At 40.0% G+C, this 20471-nt stretch overlaps 1 protein-coding gene across 12 annotated transcripts in view; it reads right to left on the reverse strand.

The window, feature by feature from the left end:
* Positions 1–10015: 10015 nt before the first annotated feature.
* LOC123704743 (la-related protein 1-like) overlaps positions 10016–20471 on the reverse strand; it is a 79452-nt gene continuing 68996 nt past the window's right edge. For 11 of the 12 annotated variants that reach the window (XM_045653205.1, XM_045653207.1, XM_045653204.1 and 8 more), the window contains 10 exons: positions 19918–20015; positions 19270–19377; positions 18512–18663; positions 17658–17766; positions 17135–17280; positions 16371–16504; positions 15386–15510; positions 14934–15016; positions 14011–14426; positions 10016–13697 (listed from right to left, as the gene is read on the reverse strand). In XM_045653205.1, coding sequence (XP_045509161.1) covers positions 14362–14426; positions 14934–15016; positions 15386–15510; positions 16371–16504; positions 17135–17280; positions 17658–17766; positions 18512–18663; positions 19270–19377; positions 19918–20015 — 1020 coding nt within the window. In that variant the 3' untranslated portion in view covers positions 10016–13697; positions 14011–14361. The remainder of the gene's footprint in view (positions 13698–14010; positions 14427–14933; positions 15017–15385; positions 15511–16370; positions 16505–17134; positions 17281–17657; positions 17767–18511; positions 18664–19269; positions 19378–19917; positions 20016–20471) is intronic. The other variant, XM_045653206.1, reaches the window with a different exon arrangement.

Here is a 20471-nt window from a genome sequence, read left to right on the forward strand (position 1 = left end):
TTAATTATTGTGCATGTTAAAAAATAAACTGAAAAAATTCCAACTCTAAGAAGAGCACTATGAGTGGGAATTAAATTTTCTGTACTGTAAATATGATATCTTATTTTTACTCCTGTGCACTTCGAAAATAAATTGTTTTTTTTAATTCGATATGATTTTTATTTCTCCCAATGCTGGTAAAGGTTGCTTTATATATTTTTAGGGTTCCTCAAAAGGAAATAACGGAACCCTTACAGGATCACTTTGTTGTCCGTCTGTCTGCCTTTCTGTTTGTCAACACCCATTTTCAGGAACGCGTGGAGGTATCAAGCTGAAATTTAAATCGAATACTTCTCTCCACAGTCCCTTGATGCTGTGAAAAAATCAAACGTATGGCCTATACGTGGTATAACGCAATAAAAAGATACCTACAGCCGTAAATCCTGAAATTGTTTGCAAATTTTTTTTTGTTTTAGTCATGAAATTTGGTACAATGTAACGTCTTGACGTCTTATAACACAGATATAGGAATAATTGCGAAAATCATGAATTTTTATTTAAAAATATTTTTAAAAATTTTAAACTTTCAACCTTTTTACTCATAAATGTATTCAATTGATATTCACATCAAAAACTCAGGTCTATAATACCTATAAGCTATAATCAAATCAAACTTCTATACCAACACAATTAGAAGAAATATCAATTACTAGGTTTCCGCCCGCGGCTTCGCCCGCGCAGTCAAAGAAAAACCCGCATAGTTCCCGGTCCCGTAGGATTTCCTGGAATGCGTCATTTTCCCGGGATAAAAAGTAGCCTATGTCCTTTCTCGGGTATCAAATTATCTTCATACCAAATTTCATGAAAATTGGTTCAGTAGTTTAGGCGTGATTGAGTAACAGACAGACAGACAGACAGAGTTACTTTCGCATTTATAATATTAGTATGGATTAAAACCGCATATTCTAAAACTCACAACTAACTGCAAAGAAATCAAAACCTACAGGGTACTTCCAATGAACACAGTCTTGAAATTTGGTCAAAAGCAATGTCTTATAGCACAGAAAAAGGAAAAATTGCTAAAACCATTGCTAAAACATAAATTTTATCAACAAAAGTAAAATTGCTAAAAACATAAATAGGTTTGTTCGAAGCCCTCGGTGCGCGAGTCCTACACGCACTTTGCTGGTTTATTTTTATTCTTATGAGTTCAGTATCAGAGACAAATACTTTGAGTTTTATTGTACACTAGCTTTCCCCCTGTGGTCAGAAAATTCCCAAAGGATTGAGATTGTAAAAGTAGCCTTTGTCACTCTGTCCAGTACCCTATCTATCCCCAGATACAAAATAATTTCAGCATCATCATCATCATTTTAAACAGTAGGTAGGTATATGATATGAAGTCATAAACACTCCCAAAAGATTACATAGGTAAATATTTTCTTGTTGATATATTTTAGGCATATGAGTAATCCATACTAATATTATAAATGCGAAAGTAACTCTGTCTGTCTGTCTGTCTGTTACTCAATCACGCCTTAACAACTGAACCAATTTGCATGAAATTTGGTATAGAGATATTTTGATACCCGAGAAAGGAAATAGGATAGGTTTTATCCCGGAAATCCCACGGGAACGGGAACTATGCGGGTTTTTCTTTGACTGCACGGGCGATGCCGCGAGTGGAAAGCTAGTAATCTATACATATAATAAATCTGTAGAAGGGTCAATTCTGTACATTGAAAATATTGAAAAAATAACTAGCAGGGGGTGTTACTGGATCGATACCAAACCCAAATATGTGATTAAAAAAATTTTTTGTCTGTCTGTCTGTCTGTCTGTCTGTATGTGAAGACATCACGTGAAAACTACCGGTTCGATTTCAATGAAACTTGGTATAATTGTACCTTATTATCCTGGGCGTAAAATAGGATATCTGGGGGCACGGTAGTGCCCCCGCCAAGACTAGCCAAAGAAGAAAGCGAAGCGCACGGGCACTACCTATCTTTTCTCGAAGCGCTTCGACGTTTTTTTGAACCCTCATAACTTGGGTTTGGATTATGCTAGATCAACAAAATTTTCGGGATATATTGTCAATAGCGGACTTATTGAACATATTAAGTTTTAATTACATTAGCTTTTATATTTCAGATTTTATTCATATCTAAAAAACGCTAATTTCGTCACTGACTCACTGATGATCATCAAAATTCTTAAGGTATTTCCTAATGTCCTAGAAAGCTGAAATTTTGTATGTAAGCTAGTATTAGCACACAAACAACAAAAAAATTATAAAACTTGTAACTTTCATCCCCCAACCCCTTAAACTAGGGGATGGGAGTTTGTATGAGACCTGTAATTTTAAATTAAATTTTGATGACGCTAGAGGTCTAATATAATAATCTAAAACTTGGTTCCCCTAGATATATATATGTATAGGTACTCCTTGTTAAAAAAAAATATTTAAAAATTTAATCGACATGCAAGATATATCGAGACATTACTTCAGATCAGATCATATAAATATGAATAGAAGTGTTGCGAACGTCTCCTGCCTCTTACGTCCACACAGTAGCTAAAAATAAAAAAAAAATTAAGAATAAGAAAAAATAAGAGAGTGGGCTATAAAAAAGGCGTCTCTGATGTGCAAGAAATACACCCCAAAAAAAGAAGAAAAAAATATAAAATTTTTTTGTTACAAACAACTTACAAAAAGAAATGAAATCCCGCCAAAAACATTTTCATGTAAAATGTTGCCAACCCATGCAGGCTCACCCATATGACTCGCACTGTCAAAAAGTTATCAGATCTAATGTAGAGCCAAGCTTCTAAACACTACACGCCCTAACTCTACAAGGCCTAAATTCACAAACTCTACTCCTTAGTCAAAATATGTGGCTGACCGACCACCGACACAGACACCGACACAGACACAGACACAGACACCGACACCGACACAGACACAGACAGACACAGACACAGACAGAGACACAGACACAGACACAGACACAGACACCGACACCGACACCGACACAGACACAGACACAAACACAGACACAGACACAGACACAGACACAGACACAGACACCGACACAGACACAGACACCGACACAGACACAGACACCGACACAGACACAGACACAGACACCGACACAGACACAGACACAGACACAGACACAGACACAGACACAGACACAGACACAGACACAGACACCGACACCGACACCGACACCGACACAGACACCGACACCGACACAGACACAGACACAGACACAGACACCGACACAGACACAGACACAGACACCGACAGAGACACAGACACAGACACCGACACAGACACAGACACAGACACAGACAGACACCGACACAGACACCACTACAGACACAGACACAGACTCAGACACAGACACAGACACAGAATCAGACACAGACACAGAATCAGACACAGACTCAGACACAGACTCAGACACAGACACCGACACAGACACAGACACAGACACCGACACAGACACAGACACCGACACAGACACCGACACAGACACCGACACAGACACAGACACAGACACAGACACCGACACAGATACAGACACAGACACCGACACAGACACAGACACAGAACCAGACACAGACGCAGACACCGACACAGACACAGACACAGGCACAGACACAGACACAGACACAGACACAGACACCGACACAGACACCGACACAGACACAGACAGACACAGACACAGACAGAGACACAGACACAGACACAGACACAGACACAGACACCGACACCGACACAGACACCGACACAGACACAGACAGACACAGACACAGACAGAGACACAGACACAGACACAGACACAGACACAGACACCGACACCGACACCGACACCGACACAGACACAAACACAGACACAGACACAGACACAGACACAGACACAGACACAGACACCGACACAGACACAGACACAGACACCGACACCGACACAGACACAGACACAGACACCGACACAGACACAGACACAGACACAGACACAGACACAGACACAGACACCGACACCGACACCGACACCGACACAGACACCGACACAGACACAGACACAGACACCGACACAGACGCTGACACAGACACAGACACAGACACAGACACAGACACAGACACCGACACAGACACAGACACAGACACAGACAGACACCGACACAGACACCACTACAGACACAGACACAGACTCAGACACAGACACAGACACAGAATCAGACACAGACACAGAATCAGACACAGACTCAGACACAGACTCAGACACAGACACCGACACAGACACAGACGCTGACACAGACACAGACACCGACACCGACACAGACACAGACGCTGACACAGACACAGACAGACTCAGACGCTGACACAGACACAGACACAGACTCAGACGCTGACACAGACACAGACACAGACAGACACCGACACAGACACAGACACAGACACAGACACAGACACAGACTCAGACACAGACACGGACACCGACACCGACACAGACACAGACACCGACACCGACACAGACACAGACACCGACACCGACACAGACACAAACACCGACACAGACACAGACACAGACACAGACAGACTCAGACACAGACACAAACACCGACACAGACACAGACACAGACACAGACACAGACACAGACAGACACCGACACAGACACAGACACCAACACAGACACAGACACAGACACAGACACAGACTCAGACACAGACACAGACACCGACACAGACACCGACACCGACACAGACACAGACACAGACACAGACACAGACACCGACACAGACACCTACACAGACTCAGACACAGACTCAGACACAGACACCGACAGTCGACACAGACACAGACGCTGACACAGACACAGACACTGACACAGAAACAGACTCAGACACAGACACAGACACAGACGCTGACACAGACACAGACAGACACCGACACAGACACAGACACCAACACAGACACAGACACAGACACAGACACAGACACAGACACAGACACAGACACCGACACAGACACAGACACAGACACAGACACAGACACCGACACAGACTCAGACACAGACACAGACACCGACACAGACACTGACACCGACACAGACTCAGACACAGACACGGACACAGACACAGACACAGACACAGACTCAGACACAGACACAGACACAGACACAGACACCGACACAGACACTGACACAGAAACAGACTCAGACACTGACACAGACTCAGACACAGACACCGACACAGACACAGACACCGACACAGACACAGGCACAGACACAGACACAGACACAGACACAGACACAGACACCGACACAGACACCGACACAGACTCAGACACAGACACCGACACAGACACAGATACAGACACCGACACAGACACAGACACCGACACCGACACAGACACCGACACAGACACCGACACAGACACCGACACAGACACCGACACAGACACCGACACAGACACAGACACAGTCACAGCCACAGACACAGGCACAGACACAGACACAGACACAGACACCGACACAGACACCGACACAGACTCAGACACAGACACCGACACAGACACAGATACAGACACCGACACAGACACAGACACCGACACCGACACAGACACCGACACAGACACCGACACAGACACCGACACAGACACAGACACAGTCACAGACACCGACACCAACACCGACACCGACACAGACACAGAACCGACACCGACAGACACCGACACAGACACAGACACCGACACCGACACAGACACAGACACAGACACAGACACAGACACAGACACCGACACCGACACAGACACCAACACAGACACAGACACAGACACAGACACAGACACAGACGCTGACACAGACACAGACAGACTCAGACGCTGACACAGACTCAGACGCTGACACAGACACAGACACAGACACAGACACAGACAGACACCGACACAGACACAGACACAGACACAGACACAGACACAGACTCAGACACAGACACGGACACCGACACCGACACAGACACAGACACCGACACCGACACAGACACCGACACCGACACAGACACAAACACCGACACAGACACAGACACAGACACAGACAGACTCAGACACAGACACAAACACCGACACAGACACAGACACAAACACCGACACAGACACAGACACAGACACAGACACAGACAGACACCGACACAGACACAGACACCAACACAGACACAGACACAGACACAGACACAGACTCAGACACAGACACAGACACAGACACCGACACAGACACCGACACCGACACAGACACAGACACAGACACAGACACCGACACAGACACCGACACAGACTCAGACACAGACACAGACACAGGCACAGACACAGACACAGACACAGACACCGACACAGACACCGACACAAGCTCAGACACAGACACCGACACAGACACAGATACAGACACCGACACAGACACAGACACCGACACCGACACAGACACCGACACAGACACAGACACCGACACAGACACAGACACAGACACCGACACAGACACAGACACAGACACAGACACCGACACCGACACAGACACCGACACAGACACAGACACCGACACAGACACAGACACAGACACAGTCACAGACACCGACACCAACACCGACACCGACACAGACACAGACACCGACACCGACACAGACACAGACACAGACACAGACACCGACACCGACACAGACACAGACACAGACACAGACACAGTCACAGACACCGACACCAACACCGACACCGACACCGACACAGACACAGAACCGACACCGACACAGACACAGACACAGACACAGACACAGACACAGACACCGACACAGTCACAGACACCGACACCAACACCGACACCGACACAGACACAGACACCGACACCGACACAGACACAGACACAGACACAGACACAGACACAGACACCGACACCGACACAGACACCAACACAGACACAGACACAGACACAGACACAGACACAGACACAGACGCTGACACAGACACAGACAGACTCAGACGCTGACACAGACTCAGACGCTGACACAGACACAGACACAGACACAGACACAGACAGACACCGACACAGACACAGACACAGACACAGACACAGACTCAGACACAGACACGGACACCGACACCGACACAGACACAGACACCGACACCGACACAGACACCGACACCGACACAGACACAAACACCGACACAGACACAGACACAGACACAGACAGACTCAGACACAGACACAAACACCGACACAGACACAGACACAGACACAGACACAGACAGACACCGACACAGACACAGACACCAACACAGACACAGACACAGACACAGACACAGACTCAGACACAGACACAGACACCGACACAGACACCGACACCGACACAGACACAGACACAGACACAGACACCGACACAGACACCGACACAGACTCAGACACAGACACAGACACAGGCACAGACACAGACACAGACACAGACACCGACACAGACACCGACACAAGCTCAGACACAGACACCGACACAGACACAGATACAGACACCGACACAGACACAGACACCGACACCGACACAGACACCGACACAGACACAGACACCGACACAGACACAGACACAGACACCGACACAGACACAGACACAGACACAGACACCGACACCGACACAGACACCGACACAGACACAGACACCGACACAGACACAGACACAGACACAGTCACAGACACCGACACCAACACCGACACCGACACAGACACAGACACCGACACCGACACAGACACAGACACAGACACAGACACCGACACAGACACAGACACAGACACAGTCACAGACACCGACACCAACACCGACACCGACACCGACACAGACACAGAACCGACACCGACACAGACACCGACACCGACACAGACACAGACACCGACACTGACACAGACACAGACACCGACACCGACACAGACACCGACACAGACACAGATACAGATACAGACACTGACACAGACACCGACACAGACACAGACACAGATACAGACACAGACACTGACACCGACACAGACACAGACGCTGACACAGACACAGACACCGACACCGACACAGACACAGACACCAACACAGACACAGACACAGACACAGACTCAGACACAGACACCGACACAGACACAGACACCGACACAGACACAGACGCTGACACAGACACAGACACAGACTCAGACACAGACTCAGACACAGACACAGACACCGACACAGTACACTATTATATTTTTATCTATTATATATTTTTATCTTATAAAAACACTATCTGGGGGCACGGCAGTGCCCCCGCCAAGACGAGCCAAGCGAACAAGCACGGGCACTACCTACCTTTTCTCGAAGCGCTTCGACGTTTTTTTGAACCCTCATAACTTGGGTTTGGATTATGCTAGCATAATCCATTCGCAAGTTATAATATATATATATCATAATCCGTTCGTTACTACAAGAACTATTGTATAACACAAAAGTAATGCACAGTGAATTAATTTTTCACCTTACGCCGATGTGAATGTAGCGAAATGGCCAAGCCACATATTTTGACTAAGGTGTAGAGTTTGTGAAGTTAGGCCTTGTAGAGTTAGGGCGTGTAGTGTTAGAAGCTTCGCTCTACATGAGATCATAACTTTTTGACAGTGCGAGTCATATGGGCTCGTCTTGGCAACATTTTACATGAAAATGTTTTTGGTGGGATTTTTTATCCTGGAAAAATACGTAGAAAAAAAATTAATCTCAATTTTTCAGTTATCCATAGACGTTGTTCTGTAGTAGGTACCGCGAACACACGTTGCGTATTATTATAGACCTAACCGTATTTGGGTCCAATAGATATTTATAAGATGTCATTGTCCGAGTTACTCAAAATGGAGAAATAAACCATCCACGCAAAGACCGACATCCGCGCGGACGGAGTCGCGGGCGGAAGCTAGTATTATATAAATGCTAAGTCAACTATATATGTAGTCGTATTTTTTATTATATTTCAACGCAAATTCAACGATTGACTAACAAAATTTTTATCTTGATATTGTTGTTGTGGATTGAATGAGTGGAGAGTGTGAGTGTGGTTGGCAATTTGCATAGAATTTAATTCATTTCAATCATGTTATTTTTATATTTGGAGACATGTTAGGAGGCTAACATAAGCTAGTTTTTAGCGTAGTAGAAATTACATTCCGATGGGGATATTTGATTCAGAAAATTTATAAATTCCGATAGATGGCGCTATATTCAGAATGTGACACAGCAAGTAAGGATTTATCTGAGTGCCAAGTTAAGTAGTCTACAATGGGAATTGAACCCATGACTTCGGATTAGTTTTAATGTCAATAATTTTACTTGTGTTTTTATATAACTACTCAAAAGCGTTCCTTAATTAATTTTAGTTGCGAGTAAGAAATGTTTCAGTTTTGTATGTACTTGGCCCATTATGGAAATGCATTTCAGATGTTTTACTGATTGATTTCGAATTAATTTTACTACTGTATAAACTATAAGGTTTTTAGTGCCTGACTAAGTAGTCTGTACCGGGAATCGAACCCATCATCAATTTCAAAGATAATTTTTTTTTTCATAATTAAAATTGTTTACTTGTATTTTTAAATATGAACACAAAAGCTTCATACTATACAGAATAATAACTAGTAGCTAGTTAAGTGTAGTTGCGAGTGAAAAATTTCAGTTTTGTATGTTCTTGAATCTTGGCCAATTTTGGTAATGCATTTCAGATGTATTACTGATTGATTTCTTAGGAATTAATGTTACTACTGTTTATACTATAAGGATAGTTTTTAATGCCTGGCTAAGTCTTTATCGGGAATCGAACCCATGACTGGCCTATTGTTATACTTTAACCAACTGTAACTATGTAGTGTAACTTTAAAGGTATTATATCAGTAAATGAATATTTTAAAACTGACTCCATCATATTATCATGTTAATCAGTTCTTTACCACTATATTATCGAGGAAAGGATAGGATAAAAATAAAAGCCACACATTTTATTATTAATTTATTTATCAATATAATAATATGTATATTATGTATAACTTACAGCCTTCTACTACGCCAGCCTCGGCTTATTTCAGACAAAGAGGAACAAATATTTCGGAAAACATACACCTCATATTATTTAGACAGGATGATCGGAACACAAGACCTCGACTGACGAATCAAGCACGCTTATTTTAAAAATTCTTAATTTAACTCCAAAGAATACACCTAAATTACTGACTATCTCACCTACCATCAGTATTTTACAAACAACCTGTTAGAAAAAATTAAAATCCAAAAAAGGTCAAATCAACAAAAGAAAATGTCTGACACTGGAAAGATACGTCGCGTTCCTAAAACATTTATTTTACACCACTTAATTGATAACAGCAACATTTTTTTTTTGTATTTTCATTTATACAATAATCCTAAAAAATTTAAGTTTTTTTTTATGTTTGTTTAATCATCGTCTCCTTTGGCGTTACTTTCGAAGAAAATTGCAACAAATTACATACTGACTAACTTAAAAAACTTAACAAATCATCATAAAAAAAAATTCGTCATGATGGAGTTTTTAATATTTAATTTTAGATGTCATCTCCATAGTTAATCATTACGGCAAGTTCATGACATAATATTTCATAGTTTAAAATAAAAATTGAGGAGAATCAGAAAGCAAGCAATATTCACTACTAATACAATTCTCCCTACATAAAATCATGTACTCATTAATTTATGATTTCGTCTGAAAACTACATATTATCCAAGTCAAATTAGTTATTTAAAAATGTCTAAACGCTGCTTTTGAAGCTAGTCTAGACACTTGGATATATTAAAAACTACACCAAGACGGTCACTTGATCGCTTCCCATCCACCTACCCATTACGCTAAAAAGGGGACGGTACGAATAAATGGTTCAAATTTTCGCGCCACAGAAATCGAAACCAACCACAGACAATTAAAATAGACTGTTCGCTTTTTAATTTCCCTAACAGCCTATAAAATTTCGTTGTTAGTGTATTATTCTAAAACATTTTTTTTAATTTTCACTAGAATTTCACCTATTTTGGCGCGAAACGGTTAATTTTCGAACGCGATTTCTGCGGCGTATTGGAATAATAATAAAAAAAATGCTAACGGCTTTAAAAATATATTAGGAACTATGTTATACATGATATAGAAGCGACCAAAGCGTTTTAACCTAAAAAAAATCAGGTGCGTGAGTTGTAGTATATGGTAACAGAGGGAATTAATTAGGTTATATGTATGTATATGTCAAAATTTCATCGTTTAGCAACCACGCACCGAATACAATTATTTTTAAAAAAGCATCCTTACACACTAGAAGAGAAAAAAAAAGAATCATCGACACACCCTTATTATTTTTTTATATTAGTGCAATATACATAAGATTGCTTATACATTACATCGTTAAATTGTAATTACGCAATGAATCGATCAAAATGAAAGACGATTTGATTTGATTGTTACAATTTATATTATTTTTTTATAAAAATACAAATCGCTATGGATAGAAACTTAGTCTGTTTTCATAAGAAGTATCTTCCATATAAACTTTGAGAATTTGAAAAATTAAATCATTTTTAAACTTTTATGACGTCATAATTCAGACGAAAGACGACGAAAGAATCATGTCAGTTAATTTTTACTCTATCGTCTTTCAATTTAAACAATCCAAACGCAGTCAAATAACACATATGAATAAAAAAAAAACATATTGAGCAAGTTAGTGCTGTTGTTCGAGTGACACATCTATAAATTGCCGAGTCTTTGCTCATTGCCATAATCGAGAAAAAAATCAAAATGTCACTTGCTTTGGCGGGAAAGTAATTTTGTTATTTAAAAATGTATGATTTGTGAACCTTTTCTTTATTATACCCAATTTTATTACGATTTCATAGAATGATCTGGACGTTGATTTGCAAAATTAACGTTAATATTACAATCAAATTTTATACGGAAGCATGATCGAGTCGAATTTTCATCATAAAATGTTTCGCAATTCTAGATGTGTCACAAAAACCTCAAAACGTGATCAATACATATCTATACTTAAACTATGTGAACCACGATGAATATTATACAATAATAAAAAATTGAAATGTCCGTCCGTCACGGAAACATCGCCGTGTTTAATTTCATTTATGGACAATAATTTCTGTTTTAATTTCCTTTTTAATTTGAGAAACATAATGTTAACTTAAAAGTTAAATGACAAAAGGCAGTTTTTATCAATATATTATAATCTATGGTCACTCGCTGTTGCCTAGCAACGTCGTTGTTGATCAAATCCTTAATATTTCAACAATAAACTTTTTTTTTAAATTTAAAGCATTATGAAATTAGAAATCAAATATTATGCATTACTTTTCAAAGAAATCTAAGCTAGATCGAATATATTATACTTCAATAATATCTGCTCTTTAGGCCTTTCCACACATGCTAGGTTCGCAGCACCAAAATCAACGAAATACATCTATCTCTTTCCAACTCGCATGTCATCATCAAGCCATCTCGTTCGCACACCCCATACTATTTTAGACGATTTTAAACCGGCTTTATTTCCGTGACGTATACAATTCAAACATACACGCATATAATAATATCTAAATACGATAGTCCGTGTGCTTTACGTGTGGCAGTATTGCGTTGCGGCCGCTGCGCGAGTTTCATCATAATTACGGTTTAGGAATTTACTACTATATAATAATAATTATGAAAATTGATGTAGTACATTTGATAAGAAATAATTTTTTGTGCCGCTATCCCCAAACCTGTATACGTAAACCGCGCGCGACCGCGAAATTATACCGAAAAGAACATCTAAGCACTACCGAGAAAGAATCGTTTCAACTTTTTTACAAATTTCGTCTATATAATATTAATATTATTAGCATACAGCCAGTCTTTCCGACACTCGACCGAAAGAACTTCAACGAAGACGCCAAAACACCGCTATTACTCATTAATATTATGTATTACGTTATTTTTTTTCGCTATCAGAAGAAGTTAACACTGTACATATTTAGTTGGAAATCGAGATCTAGCGCTGCCTACGCGAACGACATTTTACGCATCACATAGTTATAGTATGAATAAATCATCGTAGACAAGACAAAAAAAAACAATTTACAACGACCAAATTGACAAGTCCAATATTCCCGCCAAAATTTCGAATCTGACAGCTGACGTCATCGAATCCGACAGCCGATTTCAACCAACATTCGAATTTGACAGCTGACGCAATCGAATTTGACAGCTGACGTAATAGAATTTGACAGCTGACGTCATCACGCCACAGACTGCGAAACACCAGTAAAATAATCGTGTGACGTTATTATCCCGCGTTAATTACATCTAGATTGCATAATAAAACACCGTAATTACTTTATCTGAAATACAATTGATATTTTCTAAACATTTGCGAGACCACAGATTATGCAATTGTATTTATAATCTGTATTCTCACAAATATTTACCGATAATTATATACTTAAGTTAAAACGCAGGAGCGGTAGTACGTTTAAAATGCTAGGACTACTATATCGAATTTTAATGTATATTACAATTTCAAAAATATATATAAATATATAGTTTGTCGTAAATAGGTTACTATAGCTACAGAATGCGTGCAACGCGTAGCCTTATTGTCGATGCGTTTACAAGCTGCGGACAAAGAGAAAAAACAAATATTAGAAACAAACAATTATTAATATATAAAAAAAAGATTTTTCTTTAATGTAAAATTTTAAATTTTGACTTTCTAAATCCAAAAATGATACACAATATCAGTTATTTATACAGATATACAAATTTCTAATTCCAATTTCAATTAAAAATGTTATTATTAAAAAAACAATTATTCTTTACATCAGTTTTGAACCTGTTATTGTACATAAATATATACAATCAAATATAAAATAATCATTTGGCAAAACAAAGATTTTATTAAAATAATTATTTTTAAAAAAAACCTCACCTATGCTTCGTCCACACACAGCCTGCAATCCCAGAAAACCGCAACCACGCCGCATCGTATCGTAAAAAAACCGGTATCAATCGAATCGGTATTACCGATCCGAAACCGGTATTAAACCGCACTATTATAGACACGATAGAGACAACATAGAGAATAAAATAAAGAAAACCACTTAACACTTTAGTGTTCAACACTTATCACTAATAGTCTGATTATTTATGTATGTATTTTTTTTTTGTAATTTTTCAAAATTTCGCGGGTATTTATAAAAATGCAATGTCCTATATATTATAATGTAAACGGTTCAGTCTGTGCACGCGTGTGTTTGTGTGTATGTGCGCGCGTATCTCGTCACTGCGTTCGCGCGGCGACCGCCTGTTTCGATTCACCGCTGTGGTCGCCTTTCGATTTTTGCGCTGTAAAGTAGGAAAAAAATAATTTTTCATATACATGAAGACAATAATGAATAAATAAATCCTACAAAATATAGACAATGTCACTTAGGAATGATGTAGTTTTTTAATGTCCTTCACGTTACATGGTACACCGTACATGTGATTAGTTAGCTAGATTAGTTTAGCGTATATTCACAACTAAGTAAGGAAAAAAAATTGTTTTAAATCAATTTTAGTAATAAAACATGAAGCAACCTTTATAGATTGTGATGGTGATGATGTTGTTAGTGTTGACAGTGCTGATATCAATGATAGTCATTATAATAATGGTTTTGGTATAATAAGTGATAATAATGGTGACGATTTTCAAGTAATTAGTGATAGCGACGACTCTGGTGATAAGGAAGATGGCCATGATGGTGATAATGATGTTAATGGTGATGATGGTGATAGTGATAATAATGTTAATAATAACATTCATGAAGATGATAAATAAAATGATGATAATAATAATATATTTATACTAACGGCGATTACGCGTAATAGCGACAACGCTCTGAGCACCGCACGAGCCGGCGCGTCCCCGCTCGTTGCCGCCAGACACCGGCGCTCTGTACACAGACATACATACAAATTATTGGAGGAAAATCATATAGAACGGTCATTTTTATAATTTTTTGATATTTATAACATAACATACAAAAAAATTCACCATTCACAATTAATAAAGAGCGTGTGTGTCGAGCACACGTGTCAGAAGTGAAACTTGTTTGTCATGATTCAAAGATAGCAAACCTATTAAATTAGAAGATATTAAAATGCAAAAAAGAATTATGTGAGTAATTAATCGAAAAAAGTAAATAATCTGGCTAGACATAGTCTATTTGTGCTGATTGTTTTTCTTTCTTTCTTACTCGGTCGTGCGTGTGGACCACGCATCAGTTCCCGCTGTACACACGCACAGACACACAAACACTCACTTGAAGCTGTAGGGGCGCTGCGCGTGCGCACGGTCGCTCTCCGACACGGAGCGGTGCCGGTCGTACGGTCGTGCGTGAGGTCCGCGCCCGACCGCGTTCGGTGCGAGCAGTTCGTTTAGTTGCGGCTGTTAAACATACATACAAATTATATTAATATATAGCACTCACAGATCACGTAGGTATACAACGGTGAAGGAATTTTTCAAATCGGTTCAATTGTTTTGAAGCTAATAATTCATCTATACTAATATTAATAAGAATTTTTCAAATTGATCCAATACTTTAAAAGCTAATTGATTTTATATAAACACATATTTATAACACAAGCGTAGACTAGCGAATCTGCAAACAAGGTTGTATACATGTAAAAACAAGTACGAAGTCATTGACATAAATCAAAAGTTGTGTAGGTCCTAAGACACTACCCTGCGGCACCCCGTACGTACATTGATACTTAAAACTGATATTTTTAACATATTATCTACTTATTGCGTTTTATTACTAAGTTAAGTTACAATCTTTGACAATAATCCTAATGCCCGCACGTCATGATACTTTGCATAAATAATATCTATAGTAACAGTATCAAATGCTTTCTTTAAATCATGAGACTTAAATGAAAAATCAAGACATGTTATGAAAAGTTTTTCTTTAGGGTCGTGTTCCATCGTTACAATATTGTATTCACTGAAAAGTGCTTCGTATTGTTTGAGATGATTGTTAATCATCTCAATAGATGGCGCGCGGTGTGTCCCTTAAGACACATAAAACTGAAAGAATAGAATAAATTCGATAGCTCTGGCGGGTCACGAGTGGCTGAGTTGGTTAGGCATCCGCCCCGGAATGGCGCGAAAGGATGCGGGTTCGAGTCCCGCCTCGTGATCGAATTTTTTCTATTCTTTATAAATATGTAAATATTTAAGTTTTTCTTTATCGATATTTTATCTTTTCCTACTCTCTACTTTCTTTCTACCTATTCCCTTACCTCGAGCACTCTAAAATCTTCGATAGTGTTGAAGTTAGCGAGGTATCCCTTCAGTTTGGGCTCCACTTGGAGCGCGGCCGCGTGCTTGTAGTACTTGAGGAACGCCCAGAACTTCTCCAGGCCGTATAGTTGACCTAAAGATAAAATTAATATTATGAAAGGTGATGTTATTAATGTTTTAGTATGGAATAAAAAATAGCAAAGAAATATTTTTCGTTCGTCGTTTCGTTTCTCGAAAATTTGTATGGATGTATGGATGTTTGTTACTCTTTCACGTAAAAACTACTGAAACGATTACAATGAAATTTAGCACACATATAGAGTTAAAGAGGGTAACTTGGATTAACACATAGGATAGTTTTTATCCCGGAAATCCCACGGGAACGGGAACTATGCCGGTTTTCCTTTGCAAACGCGGGCGAAGCCGCGGGCGGAAATCTAGTAGATTATAAATTTGTGTTTTTTTTTTTGTAATTTTAATAGTAACATGAAAGTAAGCAACTAAATATCTTTAGGTCAATGATTTATTTTTGCCATCACTCTTTATACTTATACTTTAATGATTTTTTTTAAAAGAATATCTATTCAGGCAAATACTATTTTTTCTTCAGTGTGTTTTTTTTTTAAAGATTATTAACACTAACTCCAGAACTTCCAAAACTCATTTTTAGTCTATAAACACAAATACATTAAAATATATTCATACCATCGATATGTGTATGTCTTGTCATAACCACATTTCTATAGATTTCCTATCCACTTACCCTTCTCATAGTCAGCCATGGTCTCATGCTGGAAATCCTGGTAGAGTTCCGGGCGGAATTTCCTCTCGAGCCCGTACGAGTAGAAGCGGAACAGACACTCGAGCCCGTAGCGGAAACCGGCCGCGGCGTCCTCGTTCGCTAGTGTCCTGCGGAAATGTGCGGTAATTTGAAGGAAATACATATGAGCAAAATGTGGTAAGTAGTAAATTTTTTAAATTTTTTTATTTTTTCGAAAAGAGTACAATGATTTCGGAGCGTATTTTGTACTGGTAAGCAATTATAATACAATAGATTTTTTTTGTTTGTCTAAAACCTAATTAATTATATACTAAGACCTTCCTCGTGAATCACTCAATCTATTTAAAAAAAACCGCATCAAAATCCGTTGCGTAGTTTAAAAGATTTAAGCATACAGGGACATAGGGACAGGGAAAGCGACTTTGTTTTATACTATGTAGTGAATTTAAAATTGTAGAATCATTAAATATTAGAGTTTGGTTTTGAGTTTGAGTTGGTCACTCACCTAAATTCGTTGTACATGGTCCTGTTGAAGTGGTCCCTCAGGAAGAACGACCAGAATCTGAACAGCGTGTTCATCTCTTGCGACTGTCCGATGCCGAGCTTTTTGCGTTCTGTGAATTGTATACTTAGGTTACAGTTATTATAAATGTACAAAATAATATGGCTTTTAAAACGCTGTTATTAGCTTTAATTCTATGTTTGTAAAATTGTGTGTAATTTTGTTACGTTGTTGCGTCATATTGTTAGTTGTTTTGTTTCGTTGCTAGTTGTTGCGTCATATTGTTAGTTGTTTTGTTATGTTGTTAGCTGTAGTGTCATTTTATAACTTGTTACAATATTTCGTTATTTGTTGATTCACTTCGTTAGTTGTTTTGTAACATTGTTAGTTATTGTGTTATTTCGATATTTTTCGTGTTCTTTTGCTAGTTTTTGTCTTATTTAAGTTAGTTTTAATGTATTATCTTGTTGAAGTGAAACTTCTTTATCGGGGTTGAAAAGAAAATTTAGTGTAACATTTTTTCGTTACGCGCCATCTTTTTCTTATCCCTACCACGCGTGATTCGACGTATTTCTGTAAAGTTGCAGTAAATTATTTTTTGAACAATAAGGTCATCTTACGTGTTTACACTAGTACACGCACACATTTTTAAGCTATTGCATAGCTTCTATCGCGGGCCTTGAGCGCGGGGACGAATCGAGACATTCCGTAACGAAAAAACCTCACGCTCCCCACTCCGACGGGCGGAGGTGTGGCTTGAAGGCATAGCATGCAATAGCTTTACCGCGGCAGTCCCCGAGTGACGTCTTTCTTTTTTCGTTACGTCACTTTTGTCACGTGTATGCGTGTGTATGTACCTTTCAAGCAGCGCGAGTGGTACTTGTGGTAGGCCTGCTGCGTGAAGTGGTTCTCGCGGAGCAGCCCGTGCGACGGGTGGTGGAACGCGGGCAGCGACTGCGGCGCCGAGCCGCACGACGAGCCCAGCGTCGGGGACGTGCCCAGCGACGAGCTGGCGGACGGACAGACATGCGCATTCATTTGTCAACATGAAAAATCACTTTATAGCCCACACACTCACTTACATTTCACCCTCTCGATTGAGTTATTTCGCACGTTCACTCGAACTCTTTCACCTGCTTACTCACTCACACAGCACACGCTTTCCCCCACTCACATTTTAAACACATTTCTCTCTCTGCAACCAACTAACACACACTCTCCGCACTAACTCACACTCTCACCACCCACTCACACTTCCCACTATCTCATACTCTTCCCATTTACTCACACTGTACCCACCCACTCACACTTTTCCCACTGGATCATAATTTTCCCACTAGCTCACACTACCCACTAACACACACACCAACCCACTCACTCACACTCTCCCCACTAACTCACATTTCCCACAAACTCACAATATCCCCGCTAACTCACACTCCCTACCAACTCACACTTTACGCTAACTCACACTTCCCACCAACTCATACTTCCCACCAACTCACACTTCCCACTCACTAAAACTTCCCACTTACTCACACTACCCACCAACTCACACTCCCCACTAACTCACACTTTTCCCATTAACTCACACTTCCCACTCACTCACACTCACCCGCTGTCCCGATGGTGCCGACGGTGCTCGCGCACGTCCATTATCCAACCGATGTGGTGCTCCACCGGCGGGTTGAGGCTATGCCGCGTCTTGTGCTTGCGGCTACTTCTGCCAATATGTACAAATGTTTTAATTGTTTTATATTAATTGCAATACATACTATAGATTTAGTGCAATAACTAAAGTCATGTCAACAAATATATTGCAGATTTACTGGCAACGCTAAGTTTTGCAGAGTTGATAACAAATAATGAAAGTTCTCGCTCGAGGAGTAACATTGTTGACCAACTGTTGAGCAACCAATGTCACTGCCTTCACTCTTTTCTGATAGTTATTGTGACAATTTAAGAACACACTGTACGCACTTACGCACGCATTATATGTATTTTATTTTAATAGATAGATGATTCAAACACAAATACACAAACGTTTTAAGTTACATCTAAGTCTTGTTTCACTTTCATTGTATCTTTTTTAAATATCCATAATAATCGTATTTAATTTCATTTCAAACAAAATCAATAATGTTATTTTTATTTCCGGTATAAACACTATACAAACAATAATTATGTATTTGTAACAACGATACCTCTATTTAGTTAAATTTCAATTCCTCCCCCCCCCTCCCCCCACTTCCCGCATACTCACATAACGTCGGTGGCATGTGGGTCCTTGCTCGCCGCGTAGAAACGCGCCGTACGTCGCGGCCGCTTCACTTTACCACCCGCATCTTGGGTCGCGTCCATCTATATTTTAATTAATATTTATTTATTTGTTACACTTTGTAGAAAACGTAAATTCAAATACAAAAGATATACTATGAAACTAGATTGGCAATGCTTATATTATGCATAATATGCATACTCGGATTGGCCTGTGCAGTGATCTCTGCCGGGAATTTATGACCATGAGCATTAGCATTTAGCATGAGTATGAGTATGGTATGAGTAAGAGTACGAGTATGAGTTTGAGCATGAGCAAGAGCTAGAGCTGAGGCTGGAGTAAGAGTTTGAGTGTGAGTTCGAGTGTGAGTATGACTATGATGACTATGAGAATGAGTAGGAATATGAGTATAACTATGAGTATGAGCATGAGTATGAGTATGAGCATGAGCATGAGTATGAGCGTGAGCATGAGCTAGAGCTGAAGCTGGAATTAGAGTTAGAGTTAGAGTACGAGTACGAACATGAGTATGACTATGA

The sequence above is a fragment of the Colias croceus genome, chromosome 30 (genome assembly GCF_905220415.1).
Source record: "Colias croceus chromosome 30, ilColCroc2.1".
In the NCBI taxonomy this organism is placed as follows: Eukaryota; Metazoa; Arthropoda; class Insecta; order Lepidoptera; family Pieridae; genus Colias; species Colias croceus.